The sequence below is a fragment of the Hippocampus zosterae genome, chromosome 4, assembly GCF_025434085.1.
Source record: "Hippocampus zosterae strain Florida chromosome 4, ASM2543408v3, whole genome shotgun sequence".
NCBI lineage: Eukaryota > Metazoa > Chordata > Actinopteri > Syngnathiformes > Syngnathidae > Hippocampus > Hippocampus zosterae.
Genome location: NC_067454.1, coordinates 19,882,698 through 19,902,697, shown reverse-complemented (window position 1 = coordinate 19,902,697; position 20,000 = coordinate 19,882,698). Strand labels below are relative to the sequence as shown.

The following is a 20,000-nucleotide window of genomic DNA, read 5'->3' as shown; positions in this document are numbered from 1 at the left end:
CCAAGCAGAAATTGTGATTTAACCTTTACATACTAATTAAAAATACAAACTAAAATGAGCAAAAGTAAAAATTATGATTACCGGTAGTTTTTTTGAAGCGCAGATGTCAACTACTGGACAGTTTTGCCTTTTTCATCACATTAGCGCAAATGGAAATCTGCTGATCAATAAATCAACTCTGTGTGATTTCAAAACCAAAAATGTGAACAAACGAACCCGCCGCAAGCGCTCCTTAACAAAATTCAGCTCCTCCCTGGAGTGAATGGACAGCAGGTAAGCTCCCATCATCTTACAGGCAAGAGAGACGACATCCCAGTTGAAGGGATGCTTGGCCACCAGGTACTCAGCTCCACGATAAAATACCCATGGCTCACTCCCTGTAGGAGAGCCATGGGTCAATATACAATACTCTTAAATGTTTAGGGATATTTGGCTTTGGGTTGAAATTGAAGGGTTAAAAATGCACCGGAAATGTCCTATGATCCATGAAGGCAAGTTTGAACACGTTTTAGAGTATTTTGTATTCAGACTTCAGTACTGTGGAAAGCCCTACCCATGTTAATTAGAGTGGATAACTGTGCCGAAAAGGTAAATCACAATCAAAGATATTTGTTTTGAAATACATTAGACATATTTGAAGGCAGTCGCTGGAAACAGTTGCAAAGACTCCATGGTAATTGTGGAGATTTAGCGTAAAACTGTTTTTAAAAATGTGCATTAAATAAAAACAATGCACTTACGCTCAGTGTACCAGTAGGGTTTTATCAGTTGATCTCCTGCAACATGAATACATTTTGGTAAATCATTTGATTCCACCTTCTATGTGACTGCGTTTCGATTAGTGACTTTTACCTCTGGCCACTTTACAGATCCATTCGTGTTTACTTTCACACGGCCGCGGCATCAGGCTGTTTGGCAGGTCACTGTACACTGCGCAGTCCCTTCTGTCATCCTCATCATTTTTATCCTCGACAAAGGCGGTCATCACCTGAATAAAAAAAGTCGAAATATGTTCATTAGCAGAGATGGCAAGCCGTTTCATGGACTAGCACGTTTTTGTGCGCACCTGTAAAAAGATTATTCCAGAAGTAGAATGACAGTGTGTTACTCGTAAAAAAAATCAAATTAAAAATCCACTATTGCATGATAAAAGCTAAATGTTAGGTACACTAGTTACTACTCAAGAGTACTTGTCAAGATAAAACATTTTTCAAACCATTATATTTTGCATCGGAATTTGGACAGGTTGTGTGAAGTACCCTATGAATACTGTACATATGAATTTGTAAGGATATTCAAAGGACACTTACAGGAGAACCATCAGACCATTCCCAAACTCCTGGGTGTTCAGGATGTCACGTTCTGCTCGAGGGGAAAAAATCGCTCCGAGCAGAACAAATGAATTAAATAAGTTGGATCCCAGGTAAAGCAGACAAGAGAGAGTAATGTCACAAAATAAGGTGTCTTTAATGACAAAACGAAAAAAACAACAGAAAGAGCCCGACAGGGAAAAACGGTAACAGAAAACGCTGATCAAATAAGGATCAGGAAATTAACAGAAAACGCTGATCAAATAAGGATCAGGAAACAAACAGAAAACGCTCGCGGCTAGAGCAAACGCGAGGAGATAATCGCGCTGGTGGTAATAGTATAAAAATACGAAATATCGAAAGTCGAAATAAATGGGCAACAAGTATAGGTCGTAAGGCAAGTATGCAACGAGGCAAATAGCAATAGCGCAAATAGAGAGCGAGAGCGAATAATGGCTCGGCGAGGAATTCTCCGGCAGTGAGATGACTGCCGGACTCTCTAAATAAAGGGGGGTAATCAGCCCGAAATTACGGGCAGGTGTGTCGATGGTGGAGGAGAAAACCCGCCACCTGCTGGCGGACACGCGACGTGACAGTACCCCCCCCTCAACGGACGCCTCCCGGCGGACTACCCGGTTTGGAAGGGTGTGCAGCGTGGAAGTCGCGCAAAAGGGACGGATCAAGGATCCAGGAGCGAGGCACCCACTGCCGCTCCTCAGGCCCGTAGCCCTCCCAGTCGACCAGATACTGGAACCCCTTTCCCCTGCGCCGAGAGTCCAGGATGGCACGAACCGTGTACACCGGGTCACCGTCGACGACCCGCGGAGGAGGCGGCGGCGTGGGAGGAGGAGCCAAGTCACTGGAAGAAACGGGTTTGAGAAGGGAGACGTGGAAGACGGGGTGCACCTTCATGGTAGGAGGTAGACGGAGCCTGACAGCAGCCGGGTTGATGACGGCCTCGACCTCGAAGGGACCAGTGAATCGAGGACCCAGTTTCGCCGAGGAGCCGGCCAGGCGAAGGTCTCGAGTAGCCAGCCACACCTTCTGCCCCACCACATAGGGGGGGGCCGGGCGCCGACGACGATCCGCGATTTGACGATTTCGGGACGCCGTGCGGGACAATGCCGCCCGGGCCTCCCTCCACACGCGATGGGCCCGCTTGAGGTGGTGTTGAACGGAAGGGACCTCCACCTGCCCCTCCTGCGACGGGAACAGCGGCGGCTGGTAACCGTACGCCGTCATGAACGGGGATCGGCCGGTTGCGGAGGAGACGAGGGTGTTGTGTGCGTACTCCACCCAAGGCAAGTGGTCGACCCATGTCGCGGGTTGGTGGAGGCACACACAGCGGAGGGCCGACCCCAGATCTTGGTTGGCGCGCTCGGCCTGTCCGTTGGACTGGGGGTGGTAGCCGGACGTCAGGCTGGCCGTGGCTCCGAGGGACCGGCAGAACCGCTTCCAGACGCGTGACACAAACTGGGGGCCCCGGTCCGACACAATATCTGTAGGGAGGCCGTGGAGACGAAAAACGTGTTTAACCAGGAGGTCGGCGGTCTCCAATGCCGACGGCAACCCGGACAATGGCACGAAGTGGGCCGCTTTGGAGAAGCGGTCCACGATAGTGAGCACGACTGTGTGACCTCGGGAGGAGGGCAGACCCGTCACGAAGTCCAGCGCGATGTGTGACCAGGGGCGAGGTGGAATGGGCAACGGCTGGAGCAATCCGGCCGGGGGTCGATGGGAGGACTTGCCGCAGGCGCAGGAGGTGCAGGCCCTGACGAACTCCGTCACGTCGTTCCGGAGTTCCGGCCACCAGAATCGCTGGCCGACAAGTTGTACCGTCCGGTTCACCCCTGGATGGCATGCCACCTTGGACCCGTGTCCCCACTGAAGAACCTCCGACCGCAGGGACGGAGGCACGAACAGTTTCCCCGCCGGACACCCCGCCGGTACCTGCACCCCCTCCAGGGCGGCCTGGATCCGCTGCTCCACCTCCCATTGAACGGCCCCCACGATGCACTGAGCCGGGAGGATGGTCTCTGGGGATAGGTCCACTTCCGGGGGGTCGTGGAGACGGGAAAGGGCGTCGGGCTTGGTGTTCTTGGAGGCTGGGGAGTATGTGAGTAAGAAGTTGAATCGGGTCAGGAACAAGGCCCACCGGGCTTGACGGGAGTTGAGCCTCTTGGCGGTACGGAGGTAAGCGAGGTTCTTGTGGTCCGTGTAAACCGTGAATTGTTCTTTTGCCCCTTCGAGCCAGTGTCTCCATTCCTGCAGAGCCGAGACAACCGCCAACAGTTCACGGTTGCCAACGTCATAATTGGCTTCGGCAGCAGAGAGTCGACGGGAGAAGAAGGCACAGGGGTGCAGCTTCTGGTCGACTGGAGAGCGTTGGGACAATACCGCCCCCACCCCTGAATCCGAGGCGTCCACTTCTACAACGAAGGGAAGATCAGGGTCAGGATGTTGAAGGACGGGGGGACTGGTAAACGCCGCCTTTAGGCTAACGAATGCGGCCTCCGCGGTAGAGTCCCACTTAAAGGGAGTCTTAGTTGACGTAAGGCGGGTCAGGGGGAGCGCCTTCTGACTATAGCCGCGGATGAATCGTCTATAGAAGTTTGCGAACCCCAAAAAGCGCTGCAGTTCCTTGCGGTTAGACGGGACTGGCCAATCCCTGACTGCCAGCGTCTTGATGGGGTCCGCTCGTATTCTACCCCGCTCGATTATAAACCCCAGAAAGGAAATGACGGGAACATGAAACTCACACTTCTCCGCCTTGACGAAGAGCCGGTTTTCTAATAAGCGCTGCAACACCCGCCTGACATGTTGCTGGTGTTCCTCTTCTGACCGGGAGAAAATCAAAATATCATCCAAGTAAACGAAACAAAAAATGTTGATCATATCCCTTAAAACGTCATTAATGAGGTTTTGAAAGACAGCGGGGGGGTTAGTGAGTCCGAAGGGCATGACCAGATACTCAAAATGGCCCAGAGGGGTCTTAAAAGCGGTCTTCCACTCATCTCCTTCTCTGATACGGACCAGGTGGTAAGCGCTGCGTAAATCCAATTTAGAGAATATAGTGGCGGATTGCAATGGGGCAAAGGCGGAGTCTAGCAATGGTAGTGGGTAGCGATTCTTTATGGTGATGTCGTTTAATCCACGGTAGTCGACGCAGGGGCGCAGAGTCTTATCTTTTTTGCTCACAAAGAAAAAACCCGCCCCCAACGGTGAACGCGACGGTCTGATGAGACCTGCGGCGAGCGAGCTGTTTATGTATTCCGTCAACGCCTCGCGCTCAGGTTGAGACACCTGGTACAGCCGCGAGGACGGTAACGGAGCGCCCGCCTGCAGGTCAATAGCGCAATCGTAGGGGCGGTGTGGAGGTAAAGAACGCGCTCGATCCTCACTAAATACCTCCCCGAGGTCCCGATAGCAATCCGGCACTCCGTCAAGGCAGACTTCCACGGAGGGGGTGACATGTTCGTACCCCCCGACGGCCGACTGTAGACAGTGTCTATAGCAGTAAGGGCTCCAGCTGTTGATTGCTGGGCGCGCCCAGGAGATTACGGGGTTGTGTACTCGTAACCATGGTAACCCGAGGACGAGGGGAGCGTTGCGAGACCGCATGACCAAAAAGCGCCGCAGCTCGATGTGATTACCCGAGAGTTGGAGCTTCAGTGGCTCCGTTCTGTGGGTTACGACCGCCAGGAGACGCCCATCGAGATCACGAATCCGCTTCCTATCGATCAGTCTCTCTAACGCACAACCTAGCTCGGAAGCGAGCTCGGTGTCAATCAGGCATACGTCCGCTCCTGAGTCCACCAGGGCCCGAACCCGCTTAGACCGGGATTCCCCAGATATCGTTCCCTCAAGTACTAGTCTGTTCGGTCGCGTGTCGACTCGATCAGACTTGGGGTTTAACGCGCGTGACGGTGACTCACAGTACTCATGTTCGAAGGAAACAGATGATCCCGGGTGATTGGTGATGGTTGAAAAGGAATCTCTCTCCTCGCCACCAATGTTCTCGCTTCCCAGCTGCATAGGCTCCTCTGCTGGTGCTGTCTCCCGGAATACTCCCCCACGTTCCCGGCTTCGCTCCCTCAGGCGATTGTCCATGAGTAGGGCGAGATCGATCAGTTCTTCCAGGTCGGTGCTGTGATCACGGGTCGCCAGCTCGTCCTTGAGTTGGGAGTTTAATCCTCGGCGAAACAGCCCACACAACGCTCGATCCTCGTAGCCGCTTTGCGCCGCCAGGATCCGGAACTCGATGGAGTAATCGGCGACCGATCGTCTCCCCTGGTGGAGGGCGAGTAGCCGACCCTCTGCCTCTCGACCCCGCACGGGATGGTGAAACACCCGGCGGAATGCTGTCACAAACTCCGGGTACGATGATCGGAGATTTGGCTTGGCCTCGCTGGTCGCAATCGCCCATGACGCCGCCGGACCTGTCAACAAACTCATAACGTAGGCCACCTTGGCGGCATCATTAGCGTAGGCAGACGGCTGCTGGCAAAAAATGAGCGAGCATTGGTGGAGGAAGTGACCACACTGCCCATGCTCACCCCCGTAACGAGGTGGGTGTGGGAGCGAGGGTTCCCTCGACATAGTGGTCTGAGAGAGGGGTGCCTCCGGAGTGGTTGGATAGCTCCCTGAGGGGGGAGTCTCCGTTCCTCCACCCGCACCAAACGAGGTTCGAGTTCATCGAACCGATGAGCCAGCATGGAGACCGTGCTTCGGAGTTCCGAAATGGCTTGGCCCTGCTGACTCATTTGCTGCTCTTTTCGGGTAAGAGCGGACAATATTCTCTCTACATCCGCGGGATCCATGGTGGCCGGAGAATTCTGTCACGTTCTGCTCGAGGGGAAAAAATCGCTCCGAGCAGAACAAATGAATTAAATAAGTTGGATCCCAGGTAAAGCAGACAAGAGAGAGTAATGTCACAAAATAAGGTGTCTTTAATGACAAAACGAAAAAAACAACAGAAAGAGCCCGACAGGGAAAAACGGTAACAGAAAACGCTGATCAAATAAGGATCAGGAAATTAACAGAAAACGCTGATCAAATAAGGATCAGGAAACAAACAGAAAACGCTCGCGGCTAGAGCAAACGCGAGGAGATAATCGCGCTGGTGGTAATAGTATAAAAATACGAAATATCGAAAGTCGAAATAAATGGGCAACAAGTATAGGTCGTAAGGCAAGTATGCAACGAGGCAAATAGCAATAGCGCAAATAGAGAGCGAGAGCGAATAATGGCTCGGCGAGGAATTCTCCGGCAGTGAGATGACTGCCGGACTCTCTAAATAAAGGGGGGTAATCAGCCCGAAATTACGGGCAGGTGTGTCGATGGTGGAGGAGAAAACCCGCCACCTGCTGGCGGACACGCGACGTGACACAGGATTTCTTTTATTGAAGCCAACCCACAGCCAACGACCCTCTGTTCTGAAAAGAAGGAGCACAACACTAAGTCTGGTTATGTGTCCAGCATGCCAGATTCTTCTCATACTGGACCCAAACTAAAATGTTATTTCATAGCAACACATAGCTTGTACATAAAATATGTGTGTGTGTGTGTGTGTGTGTGTGTGTGTGTGTGTGTGTGTGTGTGTGTGTGTGTGTGTGTGTGTGTGTGCGTGTGTGTCTGTGTGTGTGTGTGTGTGTGTGTACGTGCGTGCGTGTGTGTGGCATGAGCCAAGTTCACTTGTATTTACTGTGATAATCTTACAATTATACATTCTGTAATTATGAACCTGTACCAACCCTTCAAACATGCTACTGAGGAGTTGCTTAACAAACACCTGCTCCTCATAGTGGCGGAAACTGGCCAGCTGGGCCCCGAGAGCCTGGCAAAAGTAATCTGCTTCCACCCAGGAACGTTTCAGGAGCACCTTTTCGTCATGGAACACCTAAAAGAACAACGATTGTTAGTTTCAGTGAAAGCAAAATAGAAGAATAAAATTCTTTCAGAAAATGATGACATTGTGATACTCTAGCAGAGGTGCATGAGGTTCGACTCTGGCTCTGGCCTTCTTGTGTGGAGTTTGCATGTTCTATCTGTACCTGCGTGGGGGGCTTGCTCGAGCCTATCCTAGGTAACTCCGGGCAGTAGGCAGGTTACACCCTGAATTATTGGCAGCCAATCACAGGGCACACATGGACAAACAACCATTCGCGCTCACACTCACAATTAGGGACAACTTGGAGCGTTAGATTAACCTGCCATGCGGGTTTTTGGAATGCGAGAGGAAACCGGAGCCAGAATCAAACCCTGCACCTCTGCACTGTGAGGCCGACGCACTAACCAGTCAACCAACGGATGGCCTCTCTCTTGAAGTCATCATATTTAATTCATAAATACAACAACAGCATTGGCAAGGGACAATCCCTCTTAATCATTGTAGAACTCAATTCATTGAATGAATTATAATCATTATCATCTTAAAACATATTAAAAGCACACCCTTGAACTATGGGAGTTGTCACCACACGTGGTAGTGTGTGCAAGATGCATTCTAATTGCACACGTCATAGGCGTGGCCGACTACATCATACGCAAGGGGAGATCTTGCAGTTTACTGGTGTAAAGACACTGTGCAGGGCGTCCCTAGTGAGTCAATTCCTACTTCCGCAACATGTGCTTCCACCACCCTGATTTTAAAGGGAATGAGGGAATCCACTTCGATTGGCCAGAAGTTGGCTGCTACCATCCCAAAACAGTGCGTAATGCAATGGCGTAATTCTACCTGTGCAAAATTTTGGAAAATACCAAAAAAAAGTCCACTGATGCAAGTTAGACAGCACACAAGACTGGCGCCGAGTGCTCACAGGAATGATATCTTCACGAGTGATGAATTTGAAAAAGAAAGTTATTGCTCATACTTTAAAACAGTAGAGGAGACCAGGCTGTGATTCCCATCCTGGAGGGCAGGCACTGAAGGCATCGTGGGCTTCAGGTAGCAATTCCACCTCCTGGTAACTACTGATGCTCTGCTTACACACTGACAAGGCCTTGTGGGAATTGCAGTCTTTCACCTCCCACTGGCCCAGAGCAGACCCACCTGACATCGCAACACAGCCGTAGGCACTGACTAAAATAGGAAAGAGTACTCATTGTGTTTTGCCTGGTTTTTGAATTGTCATACATTACATAAATTGCAGAAATGTTGGATTTTACAGTTGATACAAGAACAAATGAAAATAAATCAATAAATCAATCAAATAAATCAATCATGTAGTACACTTATCTGATCTGTACTCTCAGTATTAGAAGAAAATATATTTTCAAGTCTATACACAAGTGGTATGAGAAGCCTTCAAATTTGCAGATGACATCTCTGAGAGCAATCAAAAGGAAAAAGGATGGGCCCTAAGCTTGACCCTTGAGGAAAACCACAGTAAAAGTGAAATGTCTGATTTATACAGGCCAACAATAACTAAACAAATCTAAGGACATGATTGTAAACAGTGTCAAAAGAAGCCGGGATTGAACATTTGAACAAAGAAAGTTACATTTTATATACCTGGCTGGTGTTTGTTCCAGTTTGTGAAGGTGAGGGGCTGAGTAGAACCATTGTTATGAAGCCATCTGTATTCTCCCCTCTCCTCTGAGTCCATGAGGCCAATCCAATAAGACATGCTGCCATTGGCACCATTAGCACTCAGCAAACTGTTGACAAATGCTTGCTCAAACCTTTCAGAGACATTAAAAACCATTGTGATACAATGATAACAATCTTTTAAATGAATGTCAAATAACATATGAATACAGCACCTGTTTTCCACAGTAAGGAGAGGGGCATTGCAGAAATAGCCGCTCTGTGCGTCTTTATGTGTCTGCTCCTGCTTGGTGATGGTGTAACAGGAGTGACTGTGACGCTTCCAGCCCTGCAACAGTAACAAAGGTCCAATCAATTATTCTAATTTCAAATTTAAATGTGGTACCTGGGGACTTAATTCACCTCTAAGTACTGCTACTATTATATTATCCAATAAAACGACAAAATTAAATACATCATACTCAACAAAGTCTGATTATTAGGATTGCTGCAAACGAGATCCGCAGAGTATATATCTTTCTCTCTGAGATGTGGTCAGGTACCATGTGCTCGTGGGTCCCTTGACCTCAAATTGACCCCTGATTCTCTGTGCTTCCATTGTGTGCAACATTTTCTGAACACAAGCATTTCAAGGTCAATCAAGCATGTAACAAACTGAAACTTTAAAACCTGACAACATTGTATTTGTCTATTCTAACTTTAAACCAACATAAAGGTTCTGTGAGCCATGCTTTGTCTAGTCCAGGGTTGTCCAAAGTCGGTCCTCAAGGGACCGCCTGTCCTGCCTGTTTTCCAGCTCTCCCAGGAGCAACACACCTGATTCAAATCATCAGAATCGTTCTAATGCTGCTTCAGAGCTGGCTGATGAGCTGATCATCTGAATAAGGTGTGTTGCAGGCGGGAGAGCTGGAAAACAGGCAGGACAGTGGCCCTGCAGGCCCAGAGCTGGACATGTCTGGACTCTAGTCCCTCACTTTGAACCTGTTTACTGTGAGTGACAACACCAGGAGCATAAAGCCCCAGACAACTTAGCTCCGAGGATGATTGGGACACACAAATACCGACCAAACGGCTAATGGAGGGCGGTGTTTGAACTTTTGCAATCAATTTGCCACCAACGTAACACCTGTCTTTTCATTGCCGTCCATGTTAACCCACACCTTCTCTTGACCTAGAAATCAGAAGGTCTCCCTCTAGTTTTAAAAGAAGTTCAGTGGTGACATTGAACTAAACAAATACAGGTAGTTCTCTTTTTTCACTCGGATATGATTCATATTAGTCAGAAAACTATACAGAAACAAAAGTTGCAATTTTGAATTGCGTAAGGTGACGATAACCAGAAAGAGCAAGAGTACTTCTACGAGTGTATTCAAGTGGAAGTACAGATACGTGTGTAAAAAAATTACTCAGGTAAAAGTCTAGAGACTGAATCTATTTCTTTAGTTAAGTAAAAGTCAAAGGACAGACTCTGAATTGAAACCTAATTTTCATGTAAATTACATGCAATACCTGTTTTGATAACCTGGAAGAGATTGCTGGAGACTAATAGTTTGGCTTGATTTGTTTACTGTGATTAAAATAAACAGACAAAGCAGAAACAACGTGCATCTTGCATGCACACAATGCTGAATCCATGTTACAGAAACTACTGTATCTTCTAGTTAAACTATTTAACAAAAAAAAACACCTTTACATAAGCCTGATCATAAGTATTAACTTGACTAAATAACATGTTAGCATAAACTGAAGTGACATCGCACACGGGCAAATAATGAAACCATTTGCATTCGATAGGTATTTAGCTCACCTTTTAGCATTAATGTAACTATTAATAAATGTTGGGAAAGTAGACTAAGTAGCTTAATTGCAAGAGAAGCGAAAGTAAACTTTTAGTTTGATTTTGACTGTGCATGAGGCGAATTCACGGGCCGACAATAAAACAGGACTAAAAGTAAGAAGTCATCAAAACAATTAATACTCAAGTAAAGAACAGATAATTGAACAATCACGTGGTTACTTCCCACAACTGGTCGGAGCACAGAGAAAAGCAGAAGCCTTAAAAAACAGTCAGGGAATTATCCGTGACTGCGTCAATCGGTCGACCCACATTGTGCACCATCCTGATGTGCGTGTGTTTCAGTTTCATGACTCAGCAGCCTGACATTCATGTCAACAGTGTCAAGGGGCAACATGAATGCCAGAAATGGCGTCATAATTCTGGTGAATCAGCTCCACTGTGCTTTTGACTGGCAGCTTGCTCAAAAATGGAGCTATAAGTTTCATGAGATAGCACAAGCAGCGTGTTTGTTGTGTTTTTTTTTCACATTTTCTGACCAATTCAACACATTCAAAGTCTCAGGTTCTATATTTTAACATTTCAATCATTTCCACAGCATTCCAGTATAGCGTGACAGTGTTCACGTGTGTGTTTGTGTGTGTGTGTGTGTGTGTTTTACAAAATGTAATTGTGGTTATTGATTTGTTAGTATTCTGCAGATTTTTGTCACTCAACTCCTTCCACATTTATCCACCAATTCCAACTTTAAAAGATCACTAAAATAAAAAGTCAATAAAAAAATGTAAAAGTTCCCCAAATTCTGTACTTTCCTGAGTAAAAATTCCCACATTTTCACCAAAATATTCCCTAATTTAAGAGCTATTTTGTGTTGTGTTGTATTATTTTGTCAATTATGTAAACTGGTCTGTTGATGGCGGCGCGGGCATCCACAGCGACTCCTCTCTCACAACTGTGTTTGCACTGTGGTTGTGAGGAAAGAAATTTCATCTGTGATGTATGTTGCACATAGAACACATTTGACAATAAAGTTGACTCGACATATTTGACTGACTCAAACCATTCCAACTTCAAACTCCTCAACATGTTCAGAGTTGAATGGAATGGAAGAGTTGGAATAGTTTGATGGTTTGATGCCCCTACTGGTATTTAATGCCCCAATTTTTTTAATTTGCACAGTGAAATTCCCCAACTAAAAGCTATCATACATATTCAGCACCACTTTTGACATTTCGTGATGGATTCAAACCATCCTACCTTCAGTTTACATTCTGCATTGCAACAAATCCATCTATTGTACAGCATTTCAGTTCAGCTCTTGAGCATTTACGTCTAGCATATACACACAATTTCAACAGGAATTGCATTCTTTAGTTACAGCATGCAACATAATGCAGAAAAAACAAATGCTGTGCACGTTTTAATTGATGTGTATGTATCTCCATGTTTCACCTCAGGGCAGCCTTCATCCCAAGTTCCGAGTTCATGAGCCGATGTCTGATGTTTCACCTTTCTGCACATAGCAGGAAGTTGCTCGTCACATGAAACCAAAACCCAGGCACCTTCCTGTGAAAACAAAGTAAATGTCACCGATGTAGATGAAATGTAGATGTAAATACTTCCCGCTGGATAGCATTGATATTCATTTTCTAAATTCAAACAGTAGAGTCATGAGTCATCAGAATTATTATTTCCACTTCTTGAATGCTAGTCTGATGAAATGGTTGGCCTCGCTGCCCACCTTCCTGTCTGCCTTGGCACAGAGGGTTGCACCAGTCAGGTTGTGAGGAGGGTGATACTGGTGCCACATTGTGAGAGTCACAGGTGAGCCATCAGACCACTCTACAGTAGCAGATGAAACTTGTTTCCGCAGACCAATCCACATTGCTGAAGCCTCGCCAGAATCTGCACAACATAGCATTTAGACACACCATTTGCTGAAGCTGCAGTGCGGTTGAAGTCAAATATCTTACAGTTCGCCAGGAGGCTGTGCACCATCTCCACTTCAGAGAGAGAGTGAAGGCTGACGAGGTTGGCACTACGAGAGAGGCATGCCTGAGAAGACTCCTCCCAGCTTCCTGCATGGCCCAGGATCTGGTAGCAGAAACCGTTATGAGGCAGCCAGCCTTCATCACACACTGTATGGACATACTGCCAGTTCTCTGGACAGGAGGACAAAAAAAAAGTCTGAATCAGAAGTGAACAATTAGGGATTGTGTACATGTTTTTAAACTTTTGGGCACTATGGTGGCCATTTGTGTCCATCTCGCTCCTTCTTTTTAAACCATTTTAGCTATCTATCCATCCATCCATTTTCTAATATGCCTATCCTCATGTGCTGGAGCCTATCCCAGCTGTCTTCGGGCAGTAGGTGGCGGACACCCAGAACCACTAGTTGCCAGCCTCGCAGGGCTCACACCTAGGGACGATTGAGAGCAGGGGTGTCAAACTTATTTTAGTCGCGTGCCGTTAAAGGGCTGTTATGACTTAATTATTATTATTACTTATACACAACAAGTTAATGCATTACTTGTTTTGAAATCAGTGAAGTCAATTATAATATTTTGTTCAATTATTGTTCAAGTGAACAATAATTGAACAATAATAAAGTGCACGCGCGCCGGTAAAGGTAGATCCCGGGAGGTTAGTTGACCCGAAAAGTAGATATTCGATCCAAAAAGTTTGAGCACCCCTGTGCTAACTAGTCGACCAACTTGCCGCCTCATTTTCGCCATCTTAACGCAAATGTAGTGCCATTTGCCAAGGCTGTGGATTTTTGTCTAATTGTGTAACTCCTAACTTCAGCTCTTAAAATATATTAATAATATTATTCATAATTATAATAGAAATATATTATTGTTAAAATATAATAATTATTAACAAATTGTACCTTTTGCCACTCATGAAAGCTTTGTTTACCAGTTCCTTGTGATTTACTGTACTGAATCATACAGCTCATTCTAGACTCAAAAACTCAAATTTTGTAGTTTGTTTATTATTATTATTATTATTATTTCACCATTTAATGTCATTTATCAATTTTCTGGGGTGGAAAAGGGAGCAATTTCATGCCATATTCTTAGTTTAATAAAACAGCCATTACTGCACTCCAGTGGACCAAATTTAAATTGTGATTTCTGGCCTTGTCCTCCTTTACTTGCATTACACTGCCGTATATACAGGCATTACAAATGTCTGTATTTGGCCAAATATGGCCACAAACAAGCTGAAAGGGCAGTAAAATCCAACAAGCAAAAATTCACTGCAGACTTGTTGTTTTGATCTTGTGGCCACTGACTCCATAAAACAGACGGTCTCTCTCCAGGTGTAGAGGAGCTTTTCAGAGCAGCAACCACAGTAAAAAAATAATAGTAACAATAATATTGGACATTTGGCTCTTCTTCATTCATCGTGTAGCCAGGGGTGGGCAATTATTTTCCCGGAGGGGCCAAATGAGAAGCGGAAAATATTGTGGAGGGCCGGGCCAAAAGTTAGAAATAGAAATAGAAAATAAAGAAGATAGCACAATGTCTTTGTATGCCAGTAATAATGTAACATTCTCCTCCACCACCACACTCATCACCGGTTCTTCTCAAGGATGTGTACTGAGCCCCCTGTTGTTCACGCTCTACACATTTGACTGTGATCTACTGAAGACCAAGTCCCCTTTGCCTTTTTAACATTCTTGGCCAACCAAGATGATTCAGATGCTTTTGTTTCTCACCAAAAGGCTCAGCCCTATGCGTGTCATTAGGCGTCTTCTTGCAGATGTAAGGCAGAGCAGACTCACAGGAAAGACTCTGCCAAAGTCCGTCAGGGCCAGAGTTGTACACTCCACATTGTCTGTTGTCCTCCAAAGGGCTGGATGGCAGCGCTGATGGAAATACAAAAGAGGAGACACTACTTTCTTGTTGGAATGCTGAAAGGCATTTACACGTATGTTATTCTGCACCAAAATTGTTTTTCTTACGATTATTCCGCTGCTCCACTCATTCCGCATATCTACCCCAATTTGAACCGATCCAACTTCAACATATTCACCTCATTCAGAACATCTGGGCAACTATTTTCCACATTCCCAACAATCGTCCTTTCAAACAATTTCACATTTCCCTAAAAATAATCCCCCTTAAAATGAATGGAGCTATGATTGATTCACACTACCTTATTTCACAGCTTATTCAACCAATTTACACCATTGCAAATTCAAACTGTTCACCTCATTTAGGACATCTCAGTAATTATTTTTTCACATTACCCAAATTCCCAATTTCAAATTATTCCGGGGGCGGCCCGGTAGTCCAGTGGTTAGCACGTCGGCTTCACAGTGCAGAGGTACCGGGTTCGATTCCAGCTCCGGCCTCCCTGTGTGGAGTTTGCATGTTCTCCCCGGGCCTGCGTGGGTTTTCTCCGGGTGCTCCGGTTTCCTCCCACATTCCAAAAATATGCATGGCAGGCTGATTGAACACTCTAAATTGTCCCTAGGTGTGAGTGTGAGCGTGGATGGTTGTTCGTCTATGTGTGCCCTGCGATTGGCTGGCAACCGATTCAGGGTGTCCCCCGCCTACTGCCCGGAGACGGCTGGGATGGGCTCCAGCACCCCCCGCGACCCTAGTGAGGATTAAGCGGTACGGAAGATGAATGAATGAAATTATTCCGGAGTTTCCTCCCTAACATTCAGAAATCAATGCAGACCTTTTACTTGGTATGCATTTACCCGGCCTTCTACATTTTTCCTCCAATTCAAATCATTCCAACTATTAGACTCACATTTTACATTTCCACCCAACTCAGTACAGTGCATGATGTGCACCATATGTGAGGTTTTATACACATTCAAGGTCAAAGGTGAAGTAATTTTAGAAAATCACAAACAAAATATTTTTAGGCCACAAGTAATTGCACATAATGTATTAAATACAGCATGAAAAAAAATCTATTTCATACATTTTTACAATGTAATTGTTTTCCTGAAATGAGATCCTGACGAGTGTCAAGCCGGGAAGTGTCGCCAAATGTGGATGTAGAGGGACTAAATACGTCAAATGTATCTTCACTTGGGATTTTTTTTATTGTGCACATTTAGGAAAGTATATAAAATAGTTCTGAACATGCCCTGTATTTGGAATGTTTTAAGTTACAAAAGTTGTACTGGTGGGAAAATGTGCACCAAGTACAAAAGCGAAAACTGTCAGTATTGCTCGTCAGCATTTGGACAATTACATGTAATCCCACCATAAAAACAGACATTACCCAATTTCATATAGACACATCTATCATACCTGTAGTGAAATTAACCAATGAGAGAGGTGCGCCATCTGACCACTGCCACCCCCAACCATCCTTCAAGTGGTTCAGCCCAATCCACACCATTGCTCCAACACTATCCAGCCGATCTAACACAAGAAAAAACATTGTAAGATCTTGACCTTCTAATCATCTACTGGAATGTTAAAATGTAGGTTGCAGAGTCAGAGTAATTAACAATTGCATTAGAAATGAATGAAAAGATGGAAGGAGCATTTGGGTCATTCCAGAATTGGAAATCATTCTGTGATCATTTTGGAATAAATAAAAATGTTTTTTAGGTGCCTGGGTATCTGGAACAGGGTTGCGCCAAATTCTAAATATATTACATGAAAAATAGAATACCTTATCGGAACTGTACCATTGATCGTTGAGGTGGTTTATTCAAATTAGATGATGTCTTATTAATCAAATTAGATTTTGGTTTCTTACCTATATTTCTTGAAAACATAACAAAAGACGATCATATAAATAGTTCATTTTCAATTCTGGACTGACCCATCCACGGAACATGCAAAACAGCATAATATTTGGTGATTACGGTCAATATCTTTAAGCAGCTGCATACCTCTGATGTACCTGTGCTCTGCCAAACTGGTGATGCTGAGCAGGTTTCCACCCTGAGCCTGACATGTCAGCATCGCTTGACTCCAGGTGAGGATGGTGTACAGGTTGAACTGGTAGCATGCACGTAGTTCCTGGTTTGACTCCCAGAAATGCTCACAACTGTAGTCTAGCATGCAAAGTCCATCCATCAAGCCATTATTCAAACCGCTTATCCAAAGTTTATATTAAAAATACTGTTTGGGTTTATGGAAAGCCGTATGAGCATTTATTCAAAATCGTTGATATCCAGCGCAAAGTCCATGTATTAGTGATACAACTTTGATGTACCAGTATGACAACTACATATTACTACTAAAGCAAATACACACAAATACACTATGTCGAGGGTGCAGGTCACCTTTGAATCTATGATGGTGCATGATCTGCATCACTAGAAGTTGTTAGCGGTCAGCAGTCTGCACTTGCAGCTTGCGATCAGAGCTATTGCGATATGTCTTTTACCATTATTATCATTATTATTATTATTAGCATTTGTTTCATGTACAATTCACCAATGGCATTGGCAAAGAATGGGAATCTGGAGCATCAGGAGAAGTATTTTTAAATGGTACATGTATGCACGATAGTTTCTGCGCTTAACACACTACAAAAGTGCCTCCGTGTCAGGTCTCTACTAAGGCGCAGTAGCGGTCCCAAACACACAAACACACAAAACCTGACTTGATTCGACAACAAAATGATGTTACGCCCATTTTTACGCCGAGCACATGGGTGCCAGTCTACCAAAATAGGTCCCGTAGTGTTTTGGTATCAATGCTAGTTGCATACATATCAACTAATGCACTATTTTGGCTCACTGGTAAGATATAATGGTCCTACTTAACTAGTACGCACAAATTGTCCAACTAGTGTGCAGAGAAATCATGGTGTACTGGAAGGCAGTTGTCAAAAATATATTATTAGTGAAAACAAAATTGTTGTACTAAAAGAAGGAGAAATTTCATACAAGGACCTTCAGCTGGATATCAAGGATAAAATACAGAATAATGTTCAAACGGCTTCTCGTGCAGGTGTAAGCATTTACCATGCACTGGACAGAACCCCCATTTTTCAGCCTCATCATATCTGGTGGTGGTCGAGCACCACGGTAGATGGTCTTCACGGCCCTCAGTGGTGCACTCCGAGTACCATTTGTTGTTGTATTTAAAGGGCAATGCACAGGGCATGCCGTGTGCATTTCCCAACAAAGTGTGGATATCTGCAAAGACACAGTATGCAATAAACCAAGTGACAAAAGTCACATTTGTGACATTTGTGCTCACTGGGACATTTTTTTTTGTTTGTTTTACCTTCATATGGATTCGAGCAGGGCCCCTCTCTTGGCGTGTTGTACCTTTTCCACTCGTAATAAGAATTTCTTTTAACCACTACTAAATTCCCAGCAACAGCCACCTTCCACCGGGATGTCCCGTACAACATATTTCCTCTGCAGCGCCACCACAGTACGGGAAGGTCCATGTCGCACTGGAATGTTCCGAGGGGCTGCGCGGGGTCAGACATGTTGAGGCCCAGGCACGTACTGGTGCCAGCGTTGAAGAGACGATGGTGGGAGACCCACTTCCACAGCATGCGGCGGGTGGGACGACTACAGTCCCGGAGCACCAGGTTGGATTGTTCCACTGTCACACAGCGCTGAAGAAGCTTGCTCTCCAGGATGAAAAGGCCCTTTGCTACAGAGAAAATGGTTGACCAACTATTTTGCATGTATAGAAATTTAACTTTTGTACCAAAATACATTTCAGTCTGTATTTTATCATTTTCATTGTATAATAATAAGAAGAAGATGAATGTAAATGTCCCCATTGTGGGACAAATAAAGGATCTTATCTTATCTTAAGAAAAAAAGAAGACATTTATCTGAAGTAATTCAAGAAAAGCACATCACATTTTTACTGAAGTGAAAGTCAATATTTCTACTTTAACCAGGGTATTGTTTACACAAGTAGCTGAACCTCTAAGTGCCGGGAGTTATTTTTCCACCTCTAATTACAAAAATGTGTACAGTAAAAATGTATGATACAAAAATCCAGTATTATAAATTTACCTTATTCAACTCAAGCACTTAATCTTGAAATAATTAAAATAAAGCATTTTCTAATTTTACTTTTGATAAATGAGTAAATGCTGTGGTATTTTTTATATAATAATATATAATAATTTAATAATTAATAATTTATATAATAATACATTATACATCAATACAAGTAAACAGATTTATTAAAGAACTTTAAAAATAACTTACGTGACTAAGATATCATTATGTGAACTCAGTAAAAGTGCAATATGTTTTAACTTTTACTTAAGTAAACGTGTAAAATCAGTACAGCAGTTCTACTTTTACCAGTCTTTTTTGTACGTTTAGTCGTTCACTCAAGCAAAGTACGCGCGAGCACATTTGCTACCTGTAAAAAAATATGTAATACATAAATGAAAATATACGTGAACACTTGTAATGTAATATACATTCGATGAATAAATACTATGAGTACTATTTTCAAATTAACTTGTGTGACAAAAATAATCTCTCGAACTAATGACATAAACTTGCAGTACTTTGGGTACTTTTACTTCAACGATTTGAATCATTACTTCGACTTTTACCAGAGTATTCTTATGCAAGTATCTGTAATTCTAGTCAAGTACAGCGTGCGAGTACTTTGCCACCTCAGATCAGATGTCAATCACTTCTCACGTTCGACTATAGTCATATAGTCTCCACTATTACATATTTACGACACTAATGGCTGCAAAGATGTTTTGTTTTGTTTGTTTTCCAAGGCCAGGAATGTAACTTACTGTAAAACTCGGCGAGCTCATCTTGCTCCAGAATCTCGCCGTTGTCCTCCCCCTCCTGGGCGGAACACGCACAAATCTTCAGCAACAATAAAGTTAGACATATAACCGTCACCACGTCCACGTCCACGCAGCGGAACATCCGTGAGAACATTTCGACGGCGGTTTGGAAGGTCCAATATGGCTAAACATTCCGAGAGGCCAGTTCTGGAAGTCAGGAACTCGTTGTACGGAGGTCGTCGTCGTGTTCCCCCCACTCAGTCGCACTAAAAGTTCAGCAGAGGACTAACTAGTTTTTAGTGGTGGGCTGCAACGTCACGTCCGACGGAGAAATCCAAAGAAGATGAGTGGATGCATTGATGGATGAGTTTATGACAGATAGATAGACAGACAGACAACATGAGAGAAAAATAAAGAAAGACATTTTGGACATTTTCACTAAGGGATGGTCTCACTTTTGTTGCCAACAGTTCAGACACACGCTGTGTGTTATGAGTTATTTTGAGGGAACAGTAAATTGAAAGCCACACAAGCTGCACACTAACTACTTAACATCAAAGTGTCATTTTTTCAGTGTTGTCAAGTCATGAAAATATGAATACATAATATACAATGCTAT

General features: G+C 44.7%; 1 protein-coding gene across 1 annotated transcript in view; it reads right to left on the bottom strand.

The window, feature by feature from the left end:
- Positions 1-19,681, bottom strand: part of pla2r1 (phospholipase A2 receptor 1) — a 32,591-nt gene extending 12,910 nt beyond the window's left edge. The window contains exons 1-18 of the mRNA XM_052063030.1: positions 19,385-19,681; positions 17,878-18,258; positions 17,613-17,786; positions 16,530-16,694; positions 15,937-16,050; positions 14,379-14,528; positions 12,628-12,816; positions 12,396-12,559; positions 12,107-12,220; positions 9,075-9,187; positions 8,824-8,993; positions 8,183-8,391; positions 7,064-7,209; positions 6,705-6,745; positions 1,311-1,354; positions 853-988; positions 741-776; positions 217-377 (exon numbers count right to left, since the gene is read on the bottom strand). Of these exons, the coding sequence (XP_051918990.1) occupies positions 217-377; positions 741-776; positions 853-988; positions 1,311-1,354; positions 6,705-6,745; positions 7,064-7,209; positions 8,183-8,391; positions 8,824-8,993; positions 9,075-9,187; positions 12,107-12,220; positions 12,396-12,559; positions 12,628-12,816; positions 14,379-14,528; positions 15,937-16,050; positions 16,530-16,694; positions 17,613-17,786; positions 17,878-18,258; positions 19,385-19,535 (2,658 nt within the window). The 5' untranslated portion in view covers positions 19,536-19,681. The remainder of the gene's footprint in view (positions 1-216; positions 378-740; positions 777-852; positions 989-1,310; positions 1,355-6,704; positions 6,746-7,063; positions 7,210-8,182; positions 8,392-8,823; positions 8,994-9,074; positions 9,188-12,106; positions 12,221-12,395; positions 12,560-12,627; positions 12,817-14,378; positions 14,529-15,936; positions 16,051-16,529; positions 16,695-17,612; positions 17,787-17,877; positions 18,259-19,384) is intronic.
- Positions 19,682-20,000: the final 319 nt, after the last annotated feature.